The sequence below is a fragment of the Paralichthys olivaceus genome, chromosome 13, assembly GCF_024713975.1.
Source record: "Paralichthys olivaceus isolate ysfri-2021 chromosome 13, ASM2471397v2, whole genome shotgun sequence".
Lineage (NCBI taxonomy): Eukaryota > Metazoa > Chordata > Actinopteri > Pleuronectiformes > Paralichthyidae > Paralichthys > Paralichthys olivaceus.
This window is the reverse complement of record NC_091105.1, coordinates 95,001-113,317: the sequence shown is the minus strand read 5'-3', so window position 1 is coordinate 113,317 and position 18,317 is coordinate 95,001. Positions and strand designations below refer to the sequence as shown.

General features: G+C 42.0%; 3 protein-coding genes and 2 long non-coding RNA genes across 5 annotated transcripts in view; 2 read left to right on the top strand and 3 right to left on the bottom strand.

Moving 5' to 3' along the window:
* Nucleotides 1-161: 161 nt before the first annotated feature.
* Nucleotides 162-2,680, top strand: LOC138413466 (uncharacterized). The gene is made up of 2 exons (XR_011245822.1): nt 162-1,153; nt 1,977-2,680. It is a non-coding gene; the product is annotated as an uncharacterized lncRNA (long non-coding RNA).
* mtx1a (metaxin 1a) lies at nt 2,227-9,927 on the bottom strand. The gene is made up of 8 exons (XM_069536747.1): nt 9,788-9,927; nt 8,720-8,789; nt 8,563-8,642; nt 4,503-4,595; nt 4,248-4,430; nt 3,198-3,274; nt 2,875-3,032; nt 2,227-2,695 (listed from the first exon to the last, which is right to left on the bottom strand). Exons 1-8 carry the CDS (start codon nt 9,866-9,868, stop codon nt 2,460-2,462), a joined length of 978 nt encoding a protein of 325 aa, XP_069392848.1. The 5' UTR covers nt 9,869-9,927; the 3' UTR covers nt 2,227-2,459.
* On the bottom strand, nt 7,256-8,556 carry LOC138413465 (uncharacterized). The gene is made up of 3 exons (XR_011245821.1): nt 7,939-8,556; nt 7,497-7,886; nt 7,256-7,405 (listed from the first exon to the last, which is right to left on the bottom strand). It is a non-coding gene; the product is annotated as an uncharacterized lncRNA (long non-coding RNA).
* Nucleotides 9,928-11,068: 1,141 nt separating the features above from the next.
* On the bottom strand, nt 11,069-13,886 carry LOC109644464 (methyltransferase-like protein 27). Its single transcript, XM_069537619.1, has 3 exons — nt 13,827-13,886; nt 12,614-12,788; nt 11,069-11,344 (listed from the first exon to the last, which is right to left on the bottom strand). Exons 1-3 carry the CDS (start codon nt 13,884-13,886, stop codon nt 11,103-11,105), a joined length of 477 nt encoding a protein of 158 aa, XP_069393720.1. The 3' UTR covers nt 11,069-11,102.
* syt11b (synaptotagmin XIb) overlaps nt 13,595-18,317 on the top strand; it is an 8,320-nt gene continuing 3,597 nt past the window's right edge. The window contains exons 1-3 of the mRNA XM_020109858.2: nt 13,595-14,109; nt 15,916-16,829; nt 18,009-18,129. Of these exons, the coding sequence (XP_019965417.1) occupies nt 14,076-14,109; nt 15,916-16,829; nt 18,009-18,129 (1,069 nt within the window). The 5' untranslated portion in view covers nt 13,595-14,075. The remainder of the gene's footprint in view (nt 14,110-15,915; nt 16,830-18,008; nt 18,130-18,317) is intronic.

The window sequence follows — 18,317 nt, the reverse complement described above, 5'->3', positions numbered from 1 at the left end:
GGAGTTATTAGCATAGAGCGCGCGACTGAAAGTACACGCACGCGCGTGCACATGTGCTAAATGAAATCTATTTACTGTGACGTCATCACGGTGTCACTGTAATTACATCACCTGGTCACAGGTCAAAGGTCACAGGTCAGAGTCTCTGACCTCCATTCAGTCCTGCTGCGACTCACCCGAGGGCCCCCAACCACACTGCAAACACATGTATGAAACACACATGATTAAAACATGTATGACACACATGGTAAAAAAACACATGTATGAAACACACATGATTAAAACACATTTATGAAACACACATGATTAAAACACATGTATGACACACACATGATTAAAACACATGTATGACACACATGTATGAAACACACATGATTAAAACACATGTATGACACACATGTATGAAACACACATGATTAAAACACATGTATGAAACACGCATCTCATTTTCTAATTGAGCTGAACTCAAGTGAAAAACAAACAAAGATCCAATGAATGTGTCTTAAACAAAACGTGGAAATACAAACAATAAAAAACTCTAAACTAAAGATTATTTTTTATTATGTTTGAAAAAATGTTTTTGTCAACTTCAGAAGTTTTAGAGTGAAATCACATCAAAGAATTGTGTTAAGAGACTTAATGTCTGTTTAGTTCAGTCTCTGAGTGTACAACACGTTTTATTGTTGTATGTGGACTGAAATAAACAATGAATGTGTGTGTGTTTAAACTCAGTTTCCTGTCGTCTCACACTTCACTGTTTGTTTCTCATTCTGGGGCGTTGCCGTGGAAACCTCTTTTTAACAGCAGGTCGGGGGTGAGGGGCTCAGAGATCTCAGCAGTTCCCAGATCAGTTATTTCATTAAACCCTGAGTGGGGGCTGGGGGTGGGGGTGGGGGGGGTAGTGACGCAGTGAACACACAGACCTACAGACACAGACACACACACACACGCACAGACACACACACACACACACACAGACACACACAGACACACACACACACACACACACACACACAGACACACACAGACACACACACACACACACACACACACACACACACACACACGTAGCAGGGTGAACAGGAGCCAGGATTCCAGAGTGATGGCGTCATGTGCAGCTGAACCTCTCCAGGGCCCAGACCCAGTCAGGGAGGTGTGTGTGTGTGTGTCTGTGTCTGTGTGTGTCTTTGTGACCGACTGTGTCAATGTGTGTGACAGTGTGTATTTGTGTGTGTGTGTGTATGTGTGAGGGACAGTGTGTCTGACAAGGTGTCTGTGTTTATCTGTGTGTGTGTCAGTGTCTGTGTGTGTCTGTGTGACAGTGTGTATCTGTGTGTGTGTCAGTGTGTGTCTGTGTGTGTGTCAGTGTGTGTGACAGTGTGTGTCTGTGTGACAGTGTGTATCTGTGTGTGTCAGTGTCTGTGTGTGTCAGTGTGTGTGACAGTGTGTGTCTGTGTGACAGTGTGTATCTGTGTGTATCAGTGTCTGTGTGTGTGTGTATCTGTGTGTGTCTGTGTGTGTGTGTATCTGTGTCTGTGTGTGACAGTGTGTGTCTGTGTGACAGTGTGTATCTGTGTGTGTCAGTGTCTGTGTGTATCTGTGTGTGTCAGTGTGTGTGACAGTGTGTATCTATGTGTGTCAGTGTATCTGTGTGTGTCTGTGTCAGTGTGTGTGTGACAATGTGTGTCTGTGTGACAGTGTGTATCTGTGTGTGTCTGTGTGTATCTGTGTGTCAGTGTCTGTGTGTATCTGTGTCTGTGTGTGACAGTGTGTGTCTGTGTGACAGTGTGTATCTATGTGTGTCAGTGTATCTGTGTGTGTCTGTGTCAGTGTGTGTGACAGTGTGTAACAGTGTGTGACAGTGTGTGTCTGTGTGACAGTGTGTATCTGTGTGTGTCTGTGTCAGTGACAGTGTGTATCTGTAAGTGTCTTATGATTTGATGCTATACAAATAAAACAGAACCATGTTCCATCAGTGTTGATGCAGGGGCAGAACACGTCACTCAGAACCTCAAGAACCTGTTGAATGTTCCGACATGGAGTCAGGATCATCACATGAGGTAAAGCAGCAGGAGCTTCATTGTCATGGGGACCATCTTCAAAAAGATCGTAAATGTTTTAACTTCTTCTCTAACACATTGTCGAGCTACATTCTTCTTCATCTCCTCCTCATCGTCGTCCTGATTCTTCCATCGTTATGTGACGTGATGAAAACGATTCAGCTTATTATTTTTTTATAATTTTATTTCATGAACTAATTTATTGTTTCATATTTTAAGAATCTGAAAATAAATCAGTGAGTTTCATTGTTGACAGTAACAAAAAAAATTGTATTTGAAGAAAGTTCATGTTTTGGATCAAATTAAAAAATCTAACAATATTAAAGAGAAAATGACCAAATTGACATTCGTCCAGGGCGACGATCTGTCTCCTGTCAAACATCTGGATCTATCAGTCCCTCATCGCCCGTCTCCTTCCTCCTCGTGGTCTTGGGACACGATGGTCTGCAGGTCCAGCGGCTCCTCCAGCGCCTCCTGCTGGACATGTTGGATGGACACAATGCCGGTCAGGAGGGCGTAGCTCAGCATGGCGCCCAGAGCCACCAGAGCCGACAGGAACTGCTTCCTCCGCTTGTTGGGGACGTGGTCGAAGTCTCCACCTTCGGGTTGAGACGCCATCTTCTGATTGGAGCTCTCTAAAAAACAAGATTGAGGACATCAGCTGTGTGAAACATCTGGGAGCAAACAAACATCTGTCCTGAGACAATCTCTTTACATGATGTCATCAGTGATGTCACACAGCTGTTATATCTGTCAACGCGTCTTCGGTTGATAAAAGCAGCATTTTATTGTGAAAGGGACTGGTCACACTCACCTCGGTCGTCTCGGGGGAAGTAGAGCAGCAGGATGTTGGTGCAGAAGCTGCTCAGGTTGTCCAGGGACTTCAGATGCTGCTGCAGTTTCCCATTGGGCAGTTTGGACTTCAGGACGGGCGCCAAGTGACCGAACACGTAGGCGTCCAGAGACGACGGCCTGCAGACGACACGCAGCAGGTTCAACGTGTCAACACTGAGAAAAACTTGAAACTGTCGTCTGACTATAAACTAAGAGCTGAATAACAACTACAGTTAAATCTGTTTAACACTGAAAAACATCCCAGTTAGCAGCTACGAACAGTACGTCACCAGACAAACTTACGAGTCTCCGAAGAAGAACTTGTGTGAGCCGAGTCGTTGGGACAGCAGGTTCATACATTCTGCAGCGTCACGGTACAACTGAAAAACAACCGACGAGAAGAAAGTAACAGAATCAGCCATCGAGAACAACTGCAGGGTGGCCATTTTGATTTGTGCTATTTATCTGCGGGAACCAGAGACTCAGTTTAACTGCTTGTTCACGACAGAAGCAGGTTGATCACATGACCTGACTCCATGTTTCTCTTTAAAGTTACACAGTGAAAACTACATGGTGCTTTCATTTTGTGTTGTTCCTTTAATTTATATGAATGTTTGATTTTAAATTGATATTGATTATTTTGCTTGTATTCAATGTTGTTATTTTTCGATATCTTATTATTGTGTATTGTTATAGCAAATATAAACATGTGCCTCTCCTCAGCAACACACCTGCTACCTTTATCATTGTGAATCCTAGCTGGTCTGGTGCTTAGTGCCCCCTAGTGTCTAAAAATTTGCTAAAATAACAAATAATAATAATCATAATATATCAAACTAATGCAATAGCTTCTACATAAATGCTGTGTAATCAGGCCGTTCTTCTAGTTCTTCTCACTTTTAGAGTTTTAACAACGACGATTAAAAATGATGTTTTACTGATTCTTGGAGTCGAACGTTCGTCACACTTAAATCGTATTTTCTTCACGTTTATAGCTGTTAAGAAGCTGCTTTAGTTTCCTGAACAGAATCACGTCAAGATGTTTAAATCCTTTACTAACTATCGACTTTAATGACCTTCCCTTTAACGCCCCCTGACCTTTGACCTTTTTCCAAAGTGGAAGCTTTGTTCCATACGAGCAGTTTTCGAACAGAGAGAACCACTGACGAGTTTTTTCCTTTGCCTGTAAACGTTCCGACCACTTGAAGGATCAGCCTGAACACATGGAAACCATCAGGTTGTGTTGTGATGTCACTGCGGCCAAACGCTGGCTCACAGTGATTCAGTGTGCGATTCACTGCAGCTTGTGTCTCATGGCAGTAGAGTTTAGTTCCAGGTGAGAATCGTCCTCACCTCCTTCTCCAGCTCCTCTCCGGCCTCCAGGATCTCGTCTCCTCGCAGCAGTCGCAGTTTCTCCAACTGCTGCCGCTGCATCCGTCCGGGCAGGAAAAAGTTCAGAGGGAAAGGCATGTGCTCTGCGTACCAGCGGCGAGTCACATCCACGTAGTTCTTTGGTTCGACCCAGAACGTGTAGATCTACAGAAAAGAACAATTTGTATTAATGACAGAACGACTGTTTTGGATCCGAACACCAGACGAGCATCTCACCAGAGCAGGCATCAGCTTCTCCTCCATCAGAGAGATGAACGCCAGACTGTCAGCACCTTCCTTCGCCGACAGATCAAAGTCTGCGTTAAATTTCTGAAAAACACAAATCACGTTAAATAAATGTTTGTCAGAGATGTTTTCTTATCACGGATAGTGTGAGGAAGAGAAGAAGCATCGTCTTTATATACGGTTCATCTTTATTTCTAGAATAAAAGTGAAGATGAAAAAACAGAGGATGAACATGTGACGTGTGAAAAGGAAACATGAAGAGAAAAAACGACGTGTGTCTAAAGTGAATAAAGTTTAATCTGCAGCCGATCGTGAAGCAGCAGGTTTTCTGCTCTCAGCTTCTTCAGCAGCTCTTCTCTCGCTGCGGTTTCTCACCAACCTACCGCAGCCAGGAGGCAGCGAGCATACTGGGTAATGTGTTCCAGCTGCAGCTCCAGCAGTTGGCTCAGATCATTGGAACAAAGAGCAGCACAGAGTCAACCTGCTTACGTCCACACGACTGATTTGGAAAGTTTGTCCTCAGGACGTCGACTCTCAGCAGTACACACATGAACACACACATTCAGTCCTTCAGGTTATTTACCAGGTCGGTTAAAGGTGGATCCTCATGGGACCACGAATAAATTCATCATCTACACGTGAGCTGGAAAAACGAACTGACAATTGTTTTATGAAAATGATTCATCAATTAGAAAAATTATTATTTTATCAATCATTGAATTATTCTTTCAAACAAAAATAAAAATCAAACACATAAAACAAATGTGTTCAATTAAAGGTTCAGTGCGTAAGATTTAGGTAAAAATATCTTCAGTTAGAAATTAAAATATGTAAAATATGTGTTTCATCTAAATTGGACAAATAGTTTTCTTTACTAGAATGGGCCCTTTGTATATAAATACTTTATATTTACACACTTTATATTTACATCCCAAATTGGACAAACTAAAACTTTTGAGTTTCTATGACAACTGAAGGGGGGGTGTATTCAGCTGCAACACGACTTCACCACTAGATGTTACTACATTATACACACTGAATCGTTAAAGCTGCCACAGCTTCACACACACACATCAGTAAGGCTCCGCCCCCTACTCCTCCAAATATGGTCACTTCTGGTTTCAAAAAACAGAGGCTTTAAAAATAAGGCTTACCAATCCACGTCACAGTGACAGTTGACAAATGTTTCCGTGTTTACTCACCCTAACCCTAACCCAATAAAACAACTTCCTGTTTCTCTGTAAAATGTCATGGAAACTTGTTCAATAGGGCTGGGATAAAAAAAAAGATCAGATATCAATTCATTAAAAGGAGGAATCAGTCTTTTCATATTTGCCTCCTCCCATGAGTGAACCCAGTTCAACCCTAACCCTAACTATAACACCCTAACCCTAACATAACCTAAACCTAAACCTAAATTTAACCTAACATAACCTAACCCTAACATAACATAACCTAAACCTAACCTAACATAACCTAACCCTAACCTAAAATAACCTAAACCTAACATAACCTAAACCTAACCTAACATAACCTAAACCTAACCCTAACATAACCTAAACTTAACCTAACCTAACATAACCTAACCCTAACATAACCTAAACCTAACATAACCTAACCCTAACATAACATAACCTAAACCTAACATAACCTAAACCTAACCCTAACATAACCTAAACTTAACCTAACCTAACATAACCTAACCCTAACATAACCTAAACCTAACATAACCTAACCCTAACATAACCTAAACTTAACCTAACATAACCTAACATATCCTAAACCTAACATAACCTAAACCTAACATAACCTAAACTTAACCTAACATAACATAACCTAAACCTAACCCTAACCTAACCTAACATAACCTAACATAACCCTAACATAACATAACATAACATAACCTAAACCTAACCTAACATAACCTAACATAACCTAACATAACCTAAACCTACCATAACCTAACCTAACATAACATAACCAAAACCTAACCCTAACATAACCTAAACTTAACCTAACATAACCTAAACCTAACCCTAACATAACCTAAACCTAACATAACCTAAACCTAACATAACCTAAACCTAACCTAACATAAACCTAACCCTAACATAACCTAAACCTAACCTAACATAACCAAAACCTAACCCTAACCCTAACATAACCAAAACCTAAACCTAACATAACCTAAACCTAACTTAACCTAAACCTAACATAACCTAAACCTAACCAAAACCTAACATAACCTAAACTTAACCTAACATAACCTAACCCTAACATAACCTAAACCTAACGCTAACATAACCTAACCCTAACATAACCTAAACCTAACCCTAACCCTAACATAACCTAAACCTAACCCTAACATAACATAACCTAAACCTAACCCAACATAACATAACCTAAACCTAACATAACCTAACCTAACCAAAACCTAACATAACCTAAACTTAACCTAACCTAACCCTAACATAACATAACCCTAACATAACCTAAACCTAACATAACCTAAACCTAACCCTAACATAACCTAAACCTAACATAACCAAAACCTAACATAACCTAACCTAACCCTAACATAACCTAAACCTAACATAACCTAAACCTAAACCTAACCGAACCTAACCTAAAGCAACATAACCTAACCCTAACATAACCTAAACCTAACCTAACATAACCTAAACCTAACCTAACATAACCTAAACCAACATAACCTAACCCTAACATAACCTAAACCTAACCTAACCTGAACCTAACCGCACCTAACTTAACATAACCTAAACCAACATAACCAAACTTACCCTAACATAACCTAACCTAACATAACCTAAACCTAACCTAACCGAACCTAACTTAACATAACCTAAACCAACATAACCTAACCCTAACATAACCTAAACCTAACCTAACCCAACTCTAACATAACCTAAACCTAACCTAACCCAACTCTAACATAACCTAAACCTAACCTAAACCTAACATAACCTAACCTATTGTGTATATGACAAATAAATCTCTTGAATCTTGAATCTAACCTAACCCTAACATAACCTGAACCTAACCTAACATAACCTAAACCTAACATAGACTAAACCTAACATAACCTAAACCTAACATAAACTAAACCTAACATAACCTAAACCTAACATAAACTAAACCTAACATAACCTAAACCTAACATAACCTAAACCTAACCGTAACATAAGCTAAACCTAACCTAACCTAAACCTAACATAACCTAAACTTAACCTAACCCTAACATAACCTAAACCGAACCTTACTTAACATAACCTAAACCAACATAACCTAACCCTAACCTAACATAACCCTAACCTAACCCTAACATAACCTAAACCTAACCTAACATAACCTAACCTGACATTACCTAACATAACCTAAACCTAACCTAACATAACCTAAACCTAACATAACCTAACCTGACATTACCTAACATAACCTGACCCTAACCTAAATCTAACCTAACATAACCTAAACCTAACCTGACATTACCTAACATAACCTAACCCTAACCTAACCTAACCTAACCTAACCTGACATTACCTAAATCTACCCCTAACATAACCTAAACCTAACCTAACCCTAACATAACCTAAACACAAATGTGTCAGGATGAAGAAGAGGAGCCGTACACGTAGAAGACAAAGACGTCCATTTGGAAAGACGAGGAGATTCCAGATGTTTTGGTGATGAGGGCCGACGCCGTGTGGACGAGCTGATAAACAACACTGATCTTTACACAGCAGAGTTTAGACGTCATGTCCCGCCTCCTGCTGCTCTACAGGCTCCATCCTTCGGTGTCTGCTCTTTGATTAGCCCGAAAGGTCACATGACCTCCACTGACGACCTCTGACCTCCAGAATTAAACTTACAATGACTTTTAGATAACACTCTTTCTCCACCACTCTGTTCCTCTGAGGAACCAACCATAATAAGCAGGAGTGTCTATCTGTAGCTCCAAGCTCCTTAAATTAATTTTATTAACGTCGTCATCACAGTGGAAACGAGCCCTGACAGATGTGCAGGTGTTTACCTGTTTCCTCAGGTGAATGATGATGTCAGAGGGTCTGGACAGACTTTCTTTTTGATTGGTCCTCAGAGCAGGAAGTGAACCTGAAGGAGCAGAGTCGACATGTGACAGAGAATCACAGGAAATTGATGCTGAACGTGTGAGAGGAGATCAGACTAACCGCCGGGACTCCGCCAGGGGTTGGACATCTTCCTAAGTTTGAGGGGAGCTCCTGCAAACTGAGCATAGGCCTGCGGAGACAAAACATCACAAACATGTAATAGACACAACACCAGACTGTGGTCACGTCTGACCCCAGAGCATGTTAACATGTTTATCTTTATCAACAGAAATGAGTAGACTACTGCTGAAGTTGTATGTGAGTTAGGCCTACTAGTTATTTTTAATGAGGCTTTGTTAAGTAGCCTAATTAATTGTTAGGTAGGCTATCTCTCTCTCACCCTCTTTTTAGACTTGGTGCCTTTTGGATCGTTTTTGAGTTACATTTTGACAAAACCTGTCAGACCTAAGTATTATTATGTTTTTGGTTAAGTTATTGTTTAACAAGATTTTTTTTTAGATTATTTAGATTTTCTATTTGGAACAAACGAGGGTCAATTGTGTTTAAGAGCACCGGCTCGCAGCTGCAGGCTCCTCTGCTTTAGAGCGCACATCTTCAAGTCTAACCATTGAACGACATTCTCGTAATAAAGATCTCATCCAGGAACAACACGCTGTATTTTGTATTTTCATTGCATTGTTAATATAGAAAAGGTTAAATAATGTATTTTAATTGATACATTTTTTTTAATGATTAATCGAAAATTGATCGTTAATTCCCCCGACGATCGATTAAGAAAATTTAATCGAATGCCCACCCCTAGTCTGTGTTTCAGTGTGTGTGTGTGTGTGTGTGTGTCAGTGTCTGTGTGTCAGCTTGTTTCAGTGTGTGTGTGTGTGTCTGTGTCTGTGTGTCAGCTTGTTTGTGTGTGTGTGTGTGTGTCAGTGTCTGTGTGTCAGCTTGTTTCAGTGTGTGTGTGTGTGTGTGTGTGTGTGTGTCTGTGTGTCAGCTTGTTTGTGTGTGTGTGTGTGTGTCAGTGTCTGTGTGTGTCTGTGTCTGTGTGTCAGCTTGTTTGTGTGTGTGTGTGTGTGTCAGTGTCTGTGTGTCAGCTTGTTTCAGTGTGTGTGTGTGTGTGTGTGTGTGTCTGTGTGTCAGCTTGTTTCAGTGTGTGTGTGTGTGTGTTCTTACCAGAACCACCAGACAGTCGGTGCTGACGGACGGTAAACCCCAGTCTCCTTCCCAACAAAACAACTCATTCGGCGCCGCCATCTTGAGCCCGGACACTGACTCTTAACCCGGAAGACAAACTCCGCTTATTTCCGGTTATTTCCCAAATAAAATGCTTTTTTCTGTGGGAGTTGTGATGAGATCATAGATTGCAATAAAAAGAGTGAGAGGAGGTTTCTCATGTTTTTAATATTTTCAGGAGCTGAGACATTAACTTCTCATTCTAACTCATAATAAAACGCAAAACCTTATAACATCTCAAACTAGAAGGAAAATAATATTGCTCATATATTATTACAAAAAACTTGAGTGCATCTTCGACAACCGCCACTAGATGGTGCTGTGGTTGTCCTGGCTCTAAAGCTAACAATCATGTGTAGCACTAAAGCTAACAGTCATGTGTAGCACTAAAGCTAACAGTCATGTGTAGCACTAAAGCTAACAGTCATGTGTAGCACTAAAGCTAACAGTTAGCACTTCCTTACATGTGCTTATTGACACACGTGACTGCTGCTGTCACGCTGCTTCAGATGGAACCTGTGAACTTGTGATGTCATCACAAGTGTTTAAGTGGTTAAGACATGAGAATGATGTTGCTTAGCAACAAAATGGATGATAATACTGACGTTACTTTTAGCCACAGAAGCTAGAGGCTTTTTCTGACGTTCTCAGTTACACGTGGCGTCTACTGCACTTGTGTCCGTCCTGGGAGACGGATCCTCACGTGTCTCTCTGAGGTTTCTACGCTCTTGTCCCTGTTAGAGGTTTTTAGATAAAGTTTTTCCTGACTCTTGTTGAGGGTTAAGAACAGATGATCACAGCTTGTTAAAGCCTATGAGACAAATTGTGAATATGGGTTAGCCTATACAAATAAAATTTGATTGATTGATTGATTGAATTTCATTAGATCTATTATTAAACTATGCTTTAGGCTGCTCGGTGGTTTAGGTTTCAAAGGGCCCAATATTTGTAGCCTGCCCCTGGCTGCAGCTAACCACAATAGCATCGGCGTCAGCAGCAGCAAACACACCACTTCGCCATATACGTCACACACAAAACTACCCACAAGGCCACCTTCTTAAAGGGACAGGCTTGGCTCATCACAGTGTGCTGGGTGTGGAAGTAGGAATCAGTTTTCTAACATGTTAGCATCAGCTGCTGATAATAAATCAGGTTCATCACATTTAAAACAAACCAATTCTGTAATATTCATATGTTAAATCTCATTATGAATGATCCATGTTTTTTGTAACTCAACTTTTATTTTGCATTTTATTCACACTGAATTTTCACAGCTGGATTTCTTGTACAGATAACTGATCCCGCTGAGGTACGGCTGCTCATGCACGGTGTCCTCGTCCCTCTCAGAGCTCAGATTTGAGTGTTGCATGTATCTGTCTATTTGTTTGACTCCAACTATACTCCACAGTCCCTCAGCCTCCATCAGCTGCAGCTCCCTCTCCAGATCCTTCTTGTATTCCTTTGATTGCGGTCCTCTTGTGATACACACCAGGCCTCCTGCAAACAAAGGACAACTCTCACTTTAAATACAAACCCTGTGGTTTCTCAGCCCCAAGTTATGAAGTCTGAAGGTTTTCATCTCGGCTGTACTTCATCCCAACGACTGTGTTTTTTAATCACTTTTTCTTCTAAAGCGTGGACACTCAGTTTTAAAGCTGGACTGTTTATTTTCATGCTTTTACTTAATCCCGTCACTCACACTCAAACAGCCTCTGGTTGTGCAACTCTAAAAACTAAATAGACGACACACTCTCTAGTTTCCTCTGTATTTAATGGAACAGCACCAACAACGAAGGTAACTCCAAGGAGTGCACAGATATTTTCATTTATCATTGCTACATCTGATATTCTATTGGTTAGGCAGTTTTGACTTGTTGCACTAAAAAAGAGCAGGGGTCTCACTTATAAATGAGTGCGTGGGATTCATACTAAAAGTGTGAAAAAAGTGCCACAAAGCTGATTATGGCGTACGCAAAAGCAAAATCTGATTTATAAAACCATGTGCAGGGACACCTGAACACAATGTTCACTTTATAAATCACAGTCCACCTGGAGACGTTTGCACTTGGAGCTTCCTCATGCCCCGCCCTCTACACGCCCACATTCAACTATAAATGGTCAATGCAAAGCACCTCATGATTATGAAATTCTCCTGCTGACCAATGGGTCTCCACGGTGAGTCATGACAGAGTCACGACATCAAACGGTGACATCGAGGTGTCTGAAGAGGAGCTGAAGAGAGATTCACTGTGACAGCAGTGATGTCACTAATACAGGAAACACACTGATACTCTGCTGCTGTTCATACAGTGAGTGAGAGGGAGGACAGACAGAGAGAACAGAAACTAAAAAAAGATCCAATTCAGAGGTGAAGGTAAAACAAGAATCGCTCCACACTGAACATCGGTTTTGTCACCTGTTCATATTTTAATCATCCAAACTGCAGGATTCTTAAATTCAGAGACAGCTGTGATGTCGCCAATACAGAGTTTGTCACAGCAGCCGTTCAACATTCACAGAGAGTAAGACACAAAAAGACAAAGTGCACTAAGTGTTCATCGCCACTTTCCTGTCTCCAAAATGTTCGTACGCATGGCTCAGAGTTTGTGTGGAAATGCGCAAATTTTCCGGTCAAGTTTGTTTTTATAAACCCTAACGTTTGTGTGAGAAGTGGCATACGCACGTTTCAGGCCCCATTTTGTGTGGAAACTACATGTGGTTGATTCAGAGTTTTACTGTATCAACTTAACCTGACACCAGTTTTACCTTTCGCTGAAGAATCCTGCATAGTTACAGTGACGGCTGTTAGCTGCTCACATGGTTTGGCGGCATGGCAGAGTTCCCTGACAACACTGACCGGAGCGAAACCAGCACACAGAGCGCCAACAATGATCACCACATCAAACACACCTGAAGGAGGAAGAGGAACAGGGTTCAGTTTCTATAGAGCACACTTTCATGTTTCAGCATGTTACTGAGGCAGAATACTTCATAAAGGTGCAGTGTGTGTACAGTATGTTTGTGCGTACAGTGTGTGCAGTGTGTCAAGCGTGTATATAGAGTGCACACAGTGCGTGTACAGTGTGTACAGTGTTTATATTTAGTGTATACAGTATATAAAGTGTGTACAGTGTGTGTAGAGTGCATACAGTGCGTGTACAGTGTTTATATTGAGTGTATAGTGTGTACAGTGTGTGTATATAGTGTATACAGTATGTACAGTGTTTATATTGAGTGTATAGTTATGAGAGTTATTAGAGTTATGGTGCTATAGGATTAGACTGCCGTTGAATGTCTCATTAATGATGTTAATGCATGTTACAAACTAAACTTCTCCCCTGGAGTGTCTGTGCTCTCTTGTCCAGCAGGTTCTCATGGATCATGGCTGCTCCCGGTCATGGATCGTGGTTGCCACTACTGCCATGGCCCTGCCTGACATCCACTCTTGTTATTATTATTATTCATAATTCTATGACATTAATATTAACTTGTTTATTATTGTAGCATTGTTTACATATTACCACCACTGCTACTGTAATCATTGTTTTTCATTGTAATTGTACAATATGTTTCTGTTGCTTTGTTCTGTACACGTGACATCCATTGCACGTCTGTCCGTCCTGGGAGAGGGATCCCTCCTCTGTCTCCCTGAGGTTTCTTCAACCTTCTTTTCCTGTTAAAAGGGTTTTTTTTTGTGGGCAAGTTTTTCCTCACTCGAACCGAGGGTCTAAGGACAGAGGGTGTAGGGGTCCGCGTTGACGCGACGCAGAAGCATAAACTAGGCTTTACTCCCTGTACAGATTGTAAAGCCACCTGAGGCTAAATTGTGAATTTGGGCGATACAAATACAATTTTATCTTATTTTATTTGATGATGATCAGTTTATTATATTTTGATGAATCTGTTTCAGGTCGGAGTGACTCATCTGTGTCAGGAGACGATCTTGGTCCTGTCTCATCGCGAGCTGCTCCGCGCAGACTCCCTGCATCTTCTTCATCTTCATCATCATCTTCATCATCTTCATCATCCTCCTCACCATCACCGAGCTGCTCCTCTGCGGCTCCTCTGCGGACCTTCGAGCGGACCTATGCGGACTGAAGCTCCGGCAGCAGCGGCCTGTCCTCGGTGATTTCCCCGCTGGATGTGAAGCTCAGAGCGGGGAGACAGCAGCTGTCCGTCGGTGTCCCTCCGTCTCCTTCTCCCGCATCCCGCTGCACTCAGCCTCAAAATGGCGGACATGATGGAGCTGGGACCCGCCTACGGTGAGAAGCAGGCCCGCTGTGCGGACACACATCCCGGGTTAACTTCCAGCTGTAGCTCGGTGTATTCCGGTGAATCAGACTGAAATGTCCCGGGGCAGTTTAGTGTGGTGGTTTTAATTATTGGCATTTTTATTGATAAGTGATCGGCTTCTATTGGTGTTATTGATCTGTCTCCACCATTAATGGAATCAGTTTAATCAGTTATTTAAAATGATTAAATACATTATTTTATTAAATTAAATTAAATATGAGATTTTATAAATTCAGAGGAAAATTGCGGACAGAGCATCTGCGTCACTTCCGCTCTTCTGTGATGAAACTAATCGATGATTGTTTATTCGTCAATAATCGAACTGATGAAAACAACCGAACGTGGTAAACTGCGCGTTCTCGTGCTCGCACCCTCTGTCTATCGAGGGCCTTCACGTGCGTGCGCATACCCGTCTGGGTGGGTACCAGGTGACGTCATGTCTGTAGATTTGACAGTTTATTATTTTGTCAGTTTTTATTTTGGAGTTTGGTTCATTTTATTTTGAAAAGTGAGTCCTGGTAATGTAACAGAGTATTTTTACTCACATACTTATCTACTTTTACTTGAGTACAACTCGTCACTACCTCACAAAGATTCAGAGAAAACATGAAAACAACCTTCGCTTGTGCATCACTGAGGTCCAGCTGATCAATACATGTGATCAATACATGTGATCAATACATGTGATTAAAACATGTGATTAAAACATGTGATTAATACATGTGATCAATACATGTGATCAATACATGTGATCAATACATGTGATTAAAACATGTGATTAATACATGTGATTAATACATATGATTAATACATATGATCGATACATGTGATTAATACATGTGATCGATACATGTGATTAATACATGTGATCAATACATGTGATTAATACATGTGATCGATACATGTGATCGATACATGTGATTAATACATGTGATCAATACATGTGATCGATACATGTGATCAATACATGTGATTAATACATGTGATTGATACATGTGATCAATACATGTGATCGATACATGTGATCAATACATGTGATTAATACATGTGATCAATACATGTGATTAATACATTTGATCAATACATGTGATTAATACATGTGATCAATACATGTGATTAATACATGTGATTAATACATGTGATTAATACATGTGATCAATACATGTGATTAATACATGTGATCGATACATGTGATCAATACATGTGATCGATACATGTGATTAATACATGTGATCAATACATGTGATTAATACATGTGATCGATACATGTGATCAATACATGTGATTGATACATGTGATCAATACATGTGATGCGTGTGTGTGTTGGTGTGTGTGTTGCTAGGTAGCGAGCTAAGCTGCTCTCAGCTGTTTCCAAAACATGACCTCATCTGAGAGTGTAAAACCTGAAGCAGGACTTTTATTTTGAAATTAACTTCAGCAGCTGATGATGAAACAACTTTTTATTTTATTATTCTGAAATGTTTAAATATGCAAATGAGAGATGGGTGGGGTTAAGTTAGAAAACAAAGGTCCTCACAAGTGTAGAAGAATGTGTGTTTGTTGTAGACAGGGATCAGTGTGATGTCATCACTACCCTAACCCTCATGATGTCATCCCTTGTTGTAGCATGATGACGTCGCCAGTGACTCAGCTTGATGTCGTCAGTCTAAACGTTATGTTAGTGATGACTATTCACCATTGTTGCATTGTGGGAACTGTAGTCTCCAGTGTCAGATTACATGTCAGTTTGATCATGGAACTCTTCTCTGTCTCAGCCATGTCTCCGGTGCTGGCGGGCTTCCTGGGAGCTGGTGTTCTAGTGGTGGTCGTAGTGGTTCTGGTTCTTCTCTGGTCGTTCTGTCAGCGTCGTTACCTGCGTGTCACCGGGCGCTACAAGCTGCGTGGAGACCGTTACTGCGATGCTGAGGACCCACCCTACAAGTTCATCCACATGCTGAAGGGCATCAGCATTTACCCAGAATCCCTCAGCAGCAGCAAGAGGATCGTTCGCAGCGTCCGCCAGGTTGACTGCTCAGACCGTGATGCAGTGCGAGGCCCAGCTGCTGCATCCACCGCAGGGCGGGGCATGGTGCTGGTGGACGCTGAGAACAACGTCCTGGATGTGCCGGGGCAGCTCCAGATGAGTCACCTGGTTCCCCCGGCCAGACGGATGGAGCGGGCCCTGCCAGTCCGTGCTGACTACTGCTGCCTGGACAGCAGTTCAGCCAGCAGCTCAGCCAGCAGCAAGACGGCGTCCCCCTTCACCCCCGCTTCCTCTGAGCCAGAGCCGGAGCCCAGCCTCGGCTCCATCAGCCTCACCGTCGACTACAACTTCCCCAAGAAGGCCCTGGTGGTGACCATCGTTGGGGCCCGGGGCCTCCCCGCCATGGACGAGCAAGCGGGCAGCTCGGACCCATATGTCAAGATGACCATCCTGCCCGAGAAGAAGCACCGTGTCAAGACCCGCGTGCTGAGGAAGACTTTGGACCCGCTGTTCGACGAGACCTTCACCTTCTACGGCGTGGCGTACAGCTCGCTGCCCGAGCTCAACCTGCACTTTCTGGTCCTCAGTTTCGACCGGTTTGCCCGAGACGATGTCATCGGTGAAGCGGTGGTGCCGCTGAAGGGCGTGGACCCGAGCACAGGTCGAGTCCACCTGAGCCAGCAGATCAGCAAGAGGAACATGCAGGTGAGGGACGATGGATTCAGAGATTCTGACTTCAAATTTAATATCTGATGTCACTTAGTTGTGTTTTATTGTTAAATAACTTTCTAGCACTGTTCTTTTCTGCTGCTGAATAAGAGTCAAAGTTATTAAACAATAATGATTCAGATGATTAGTTCATATATCATGAAGAAAAGAATCCTCGGTCTTTACAGGAACAGGATCTCTGTGTTTATCAGGCTACAAACATTATTATATATTATTTATCATCTTAATTATTATCGAACAAGATCAGCTGATTGTTTAGTGTCTGTAACTAATCACAGTCACTCTACGGCTGTGTCCTCCTGCTGCTGATGTTGCAGTCACCATGGCAACAGGCTGACGACCTCAGAACTCTCTGTTGTTTCTTCTTTATTGAGTTAACGTTGGATTTTTGGATTCATGTCAAGATGTTAGTGACAGAGACGTTCTGTTGTCCTGCGGAGGTCTCACTCTGAAGGGTTAGAAACATAAAGAAAAATCACAACAATGTTGACAAAAGAAGCTGAATTAGCAAGTTAGCAGATTAACTTTAGTTTCAAGAAACATGTCAAAGTCTTAAACCTGGTGCTTGTAATATATTTAGATATATTATAATTAAGGCTTGGTGATTAATTGAATTTCAATTAGGATTATGGCTTCCAACGATTACGCAAGTATTCGACATAAAACAAATTTTTATCCCACGTTTAATTTTGCAGTGAGGCTCTTGTTTTGTCTTGCCTGATGCTGCCTTGGCCACACGGCCTGCATGAGCAGCACGCTGCAATGTCCTGGGGCTATATACCTCTATAACCCTCAACAAGAGGGTAGGAAAAACTTTATCTAAAAAAAACCCTATTAGGGGGAAAGAAGGTAGAAACTCATGTGAGGAGCCCTCTCCCAGGACGGACAGAAGTACAATAGGATATTATAACGCTGTGGCATGTTCGATGTGCTGCCAGCTAAATATCCGATAGCAGTCGCGCATTGTTGGCTTTTCTACGATCTACTTGCACTAAAGAATGAAGTATGAGATGTCAACATCCGGCAGAGAGACCGAGAAAACAGAGGGAGCATCCAGCACAGTTTCTGACCTGGTGTCATGTGACGTGACCCTAAGTGACAAAGTCTCGATGGTCTCCACCAGAGACTCAGTGTGTGTTGTTTCCTGTGTTTTAGTGTGAGAGTCGTGGCGAGCTGCTGGCGTCTCTGTCCTACCAACCTGTGTCTCATCGTCTCAGCGTCGTCGTCCTTAAGGCGCGGCACCTCCCCAAGATGGACATCACCGGGCTGTCAGCGAGTGAGTACGACCAGCTGGAAACCTTAAGTGCAGTTTTTACTTTCCATTGATAAAGACGATTAGTGACTGTGCTGCACAGTTAATCCCAATCTTTGTGTGACCCTCTGCAAATATATTACGGCAAAAAGCAGTGGTTAAATTAAAAGAGATGTGGAGGCTGTTTTTCACTCTGTCTCTAGACGGCTCAG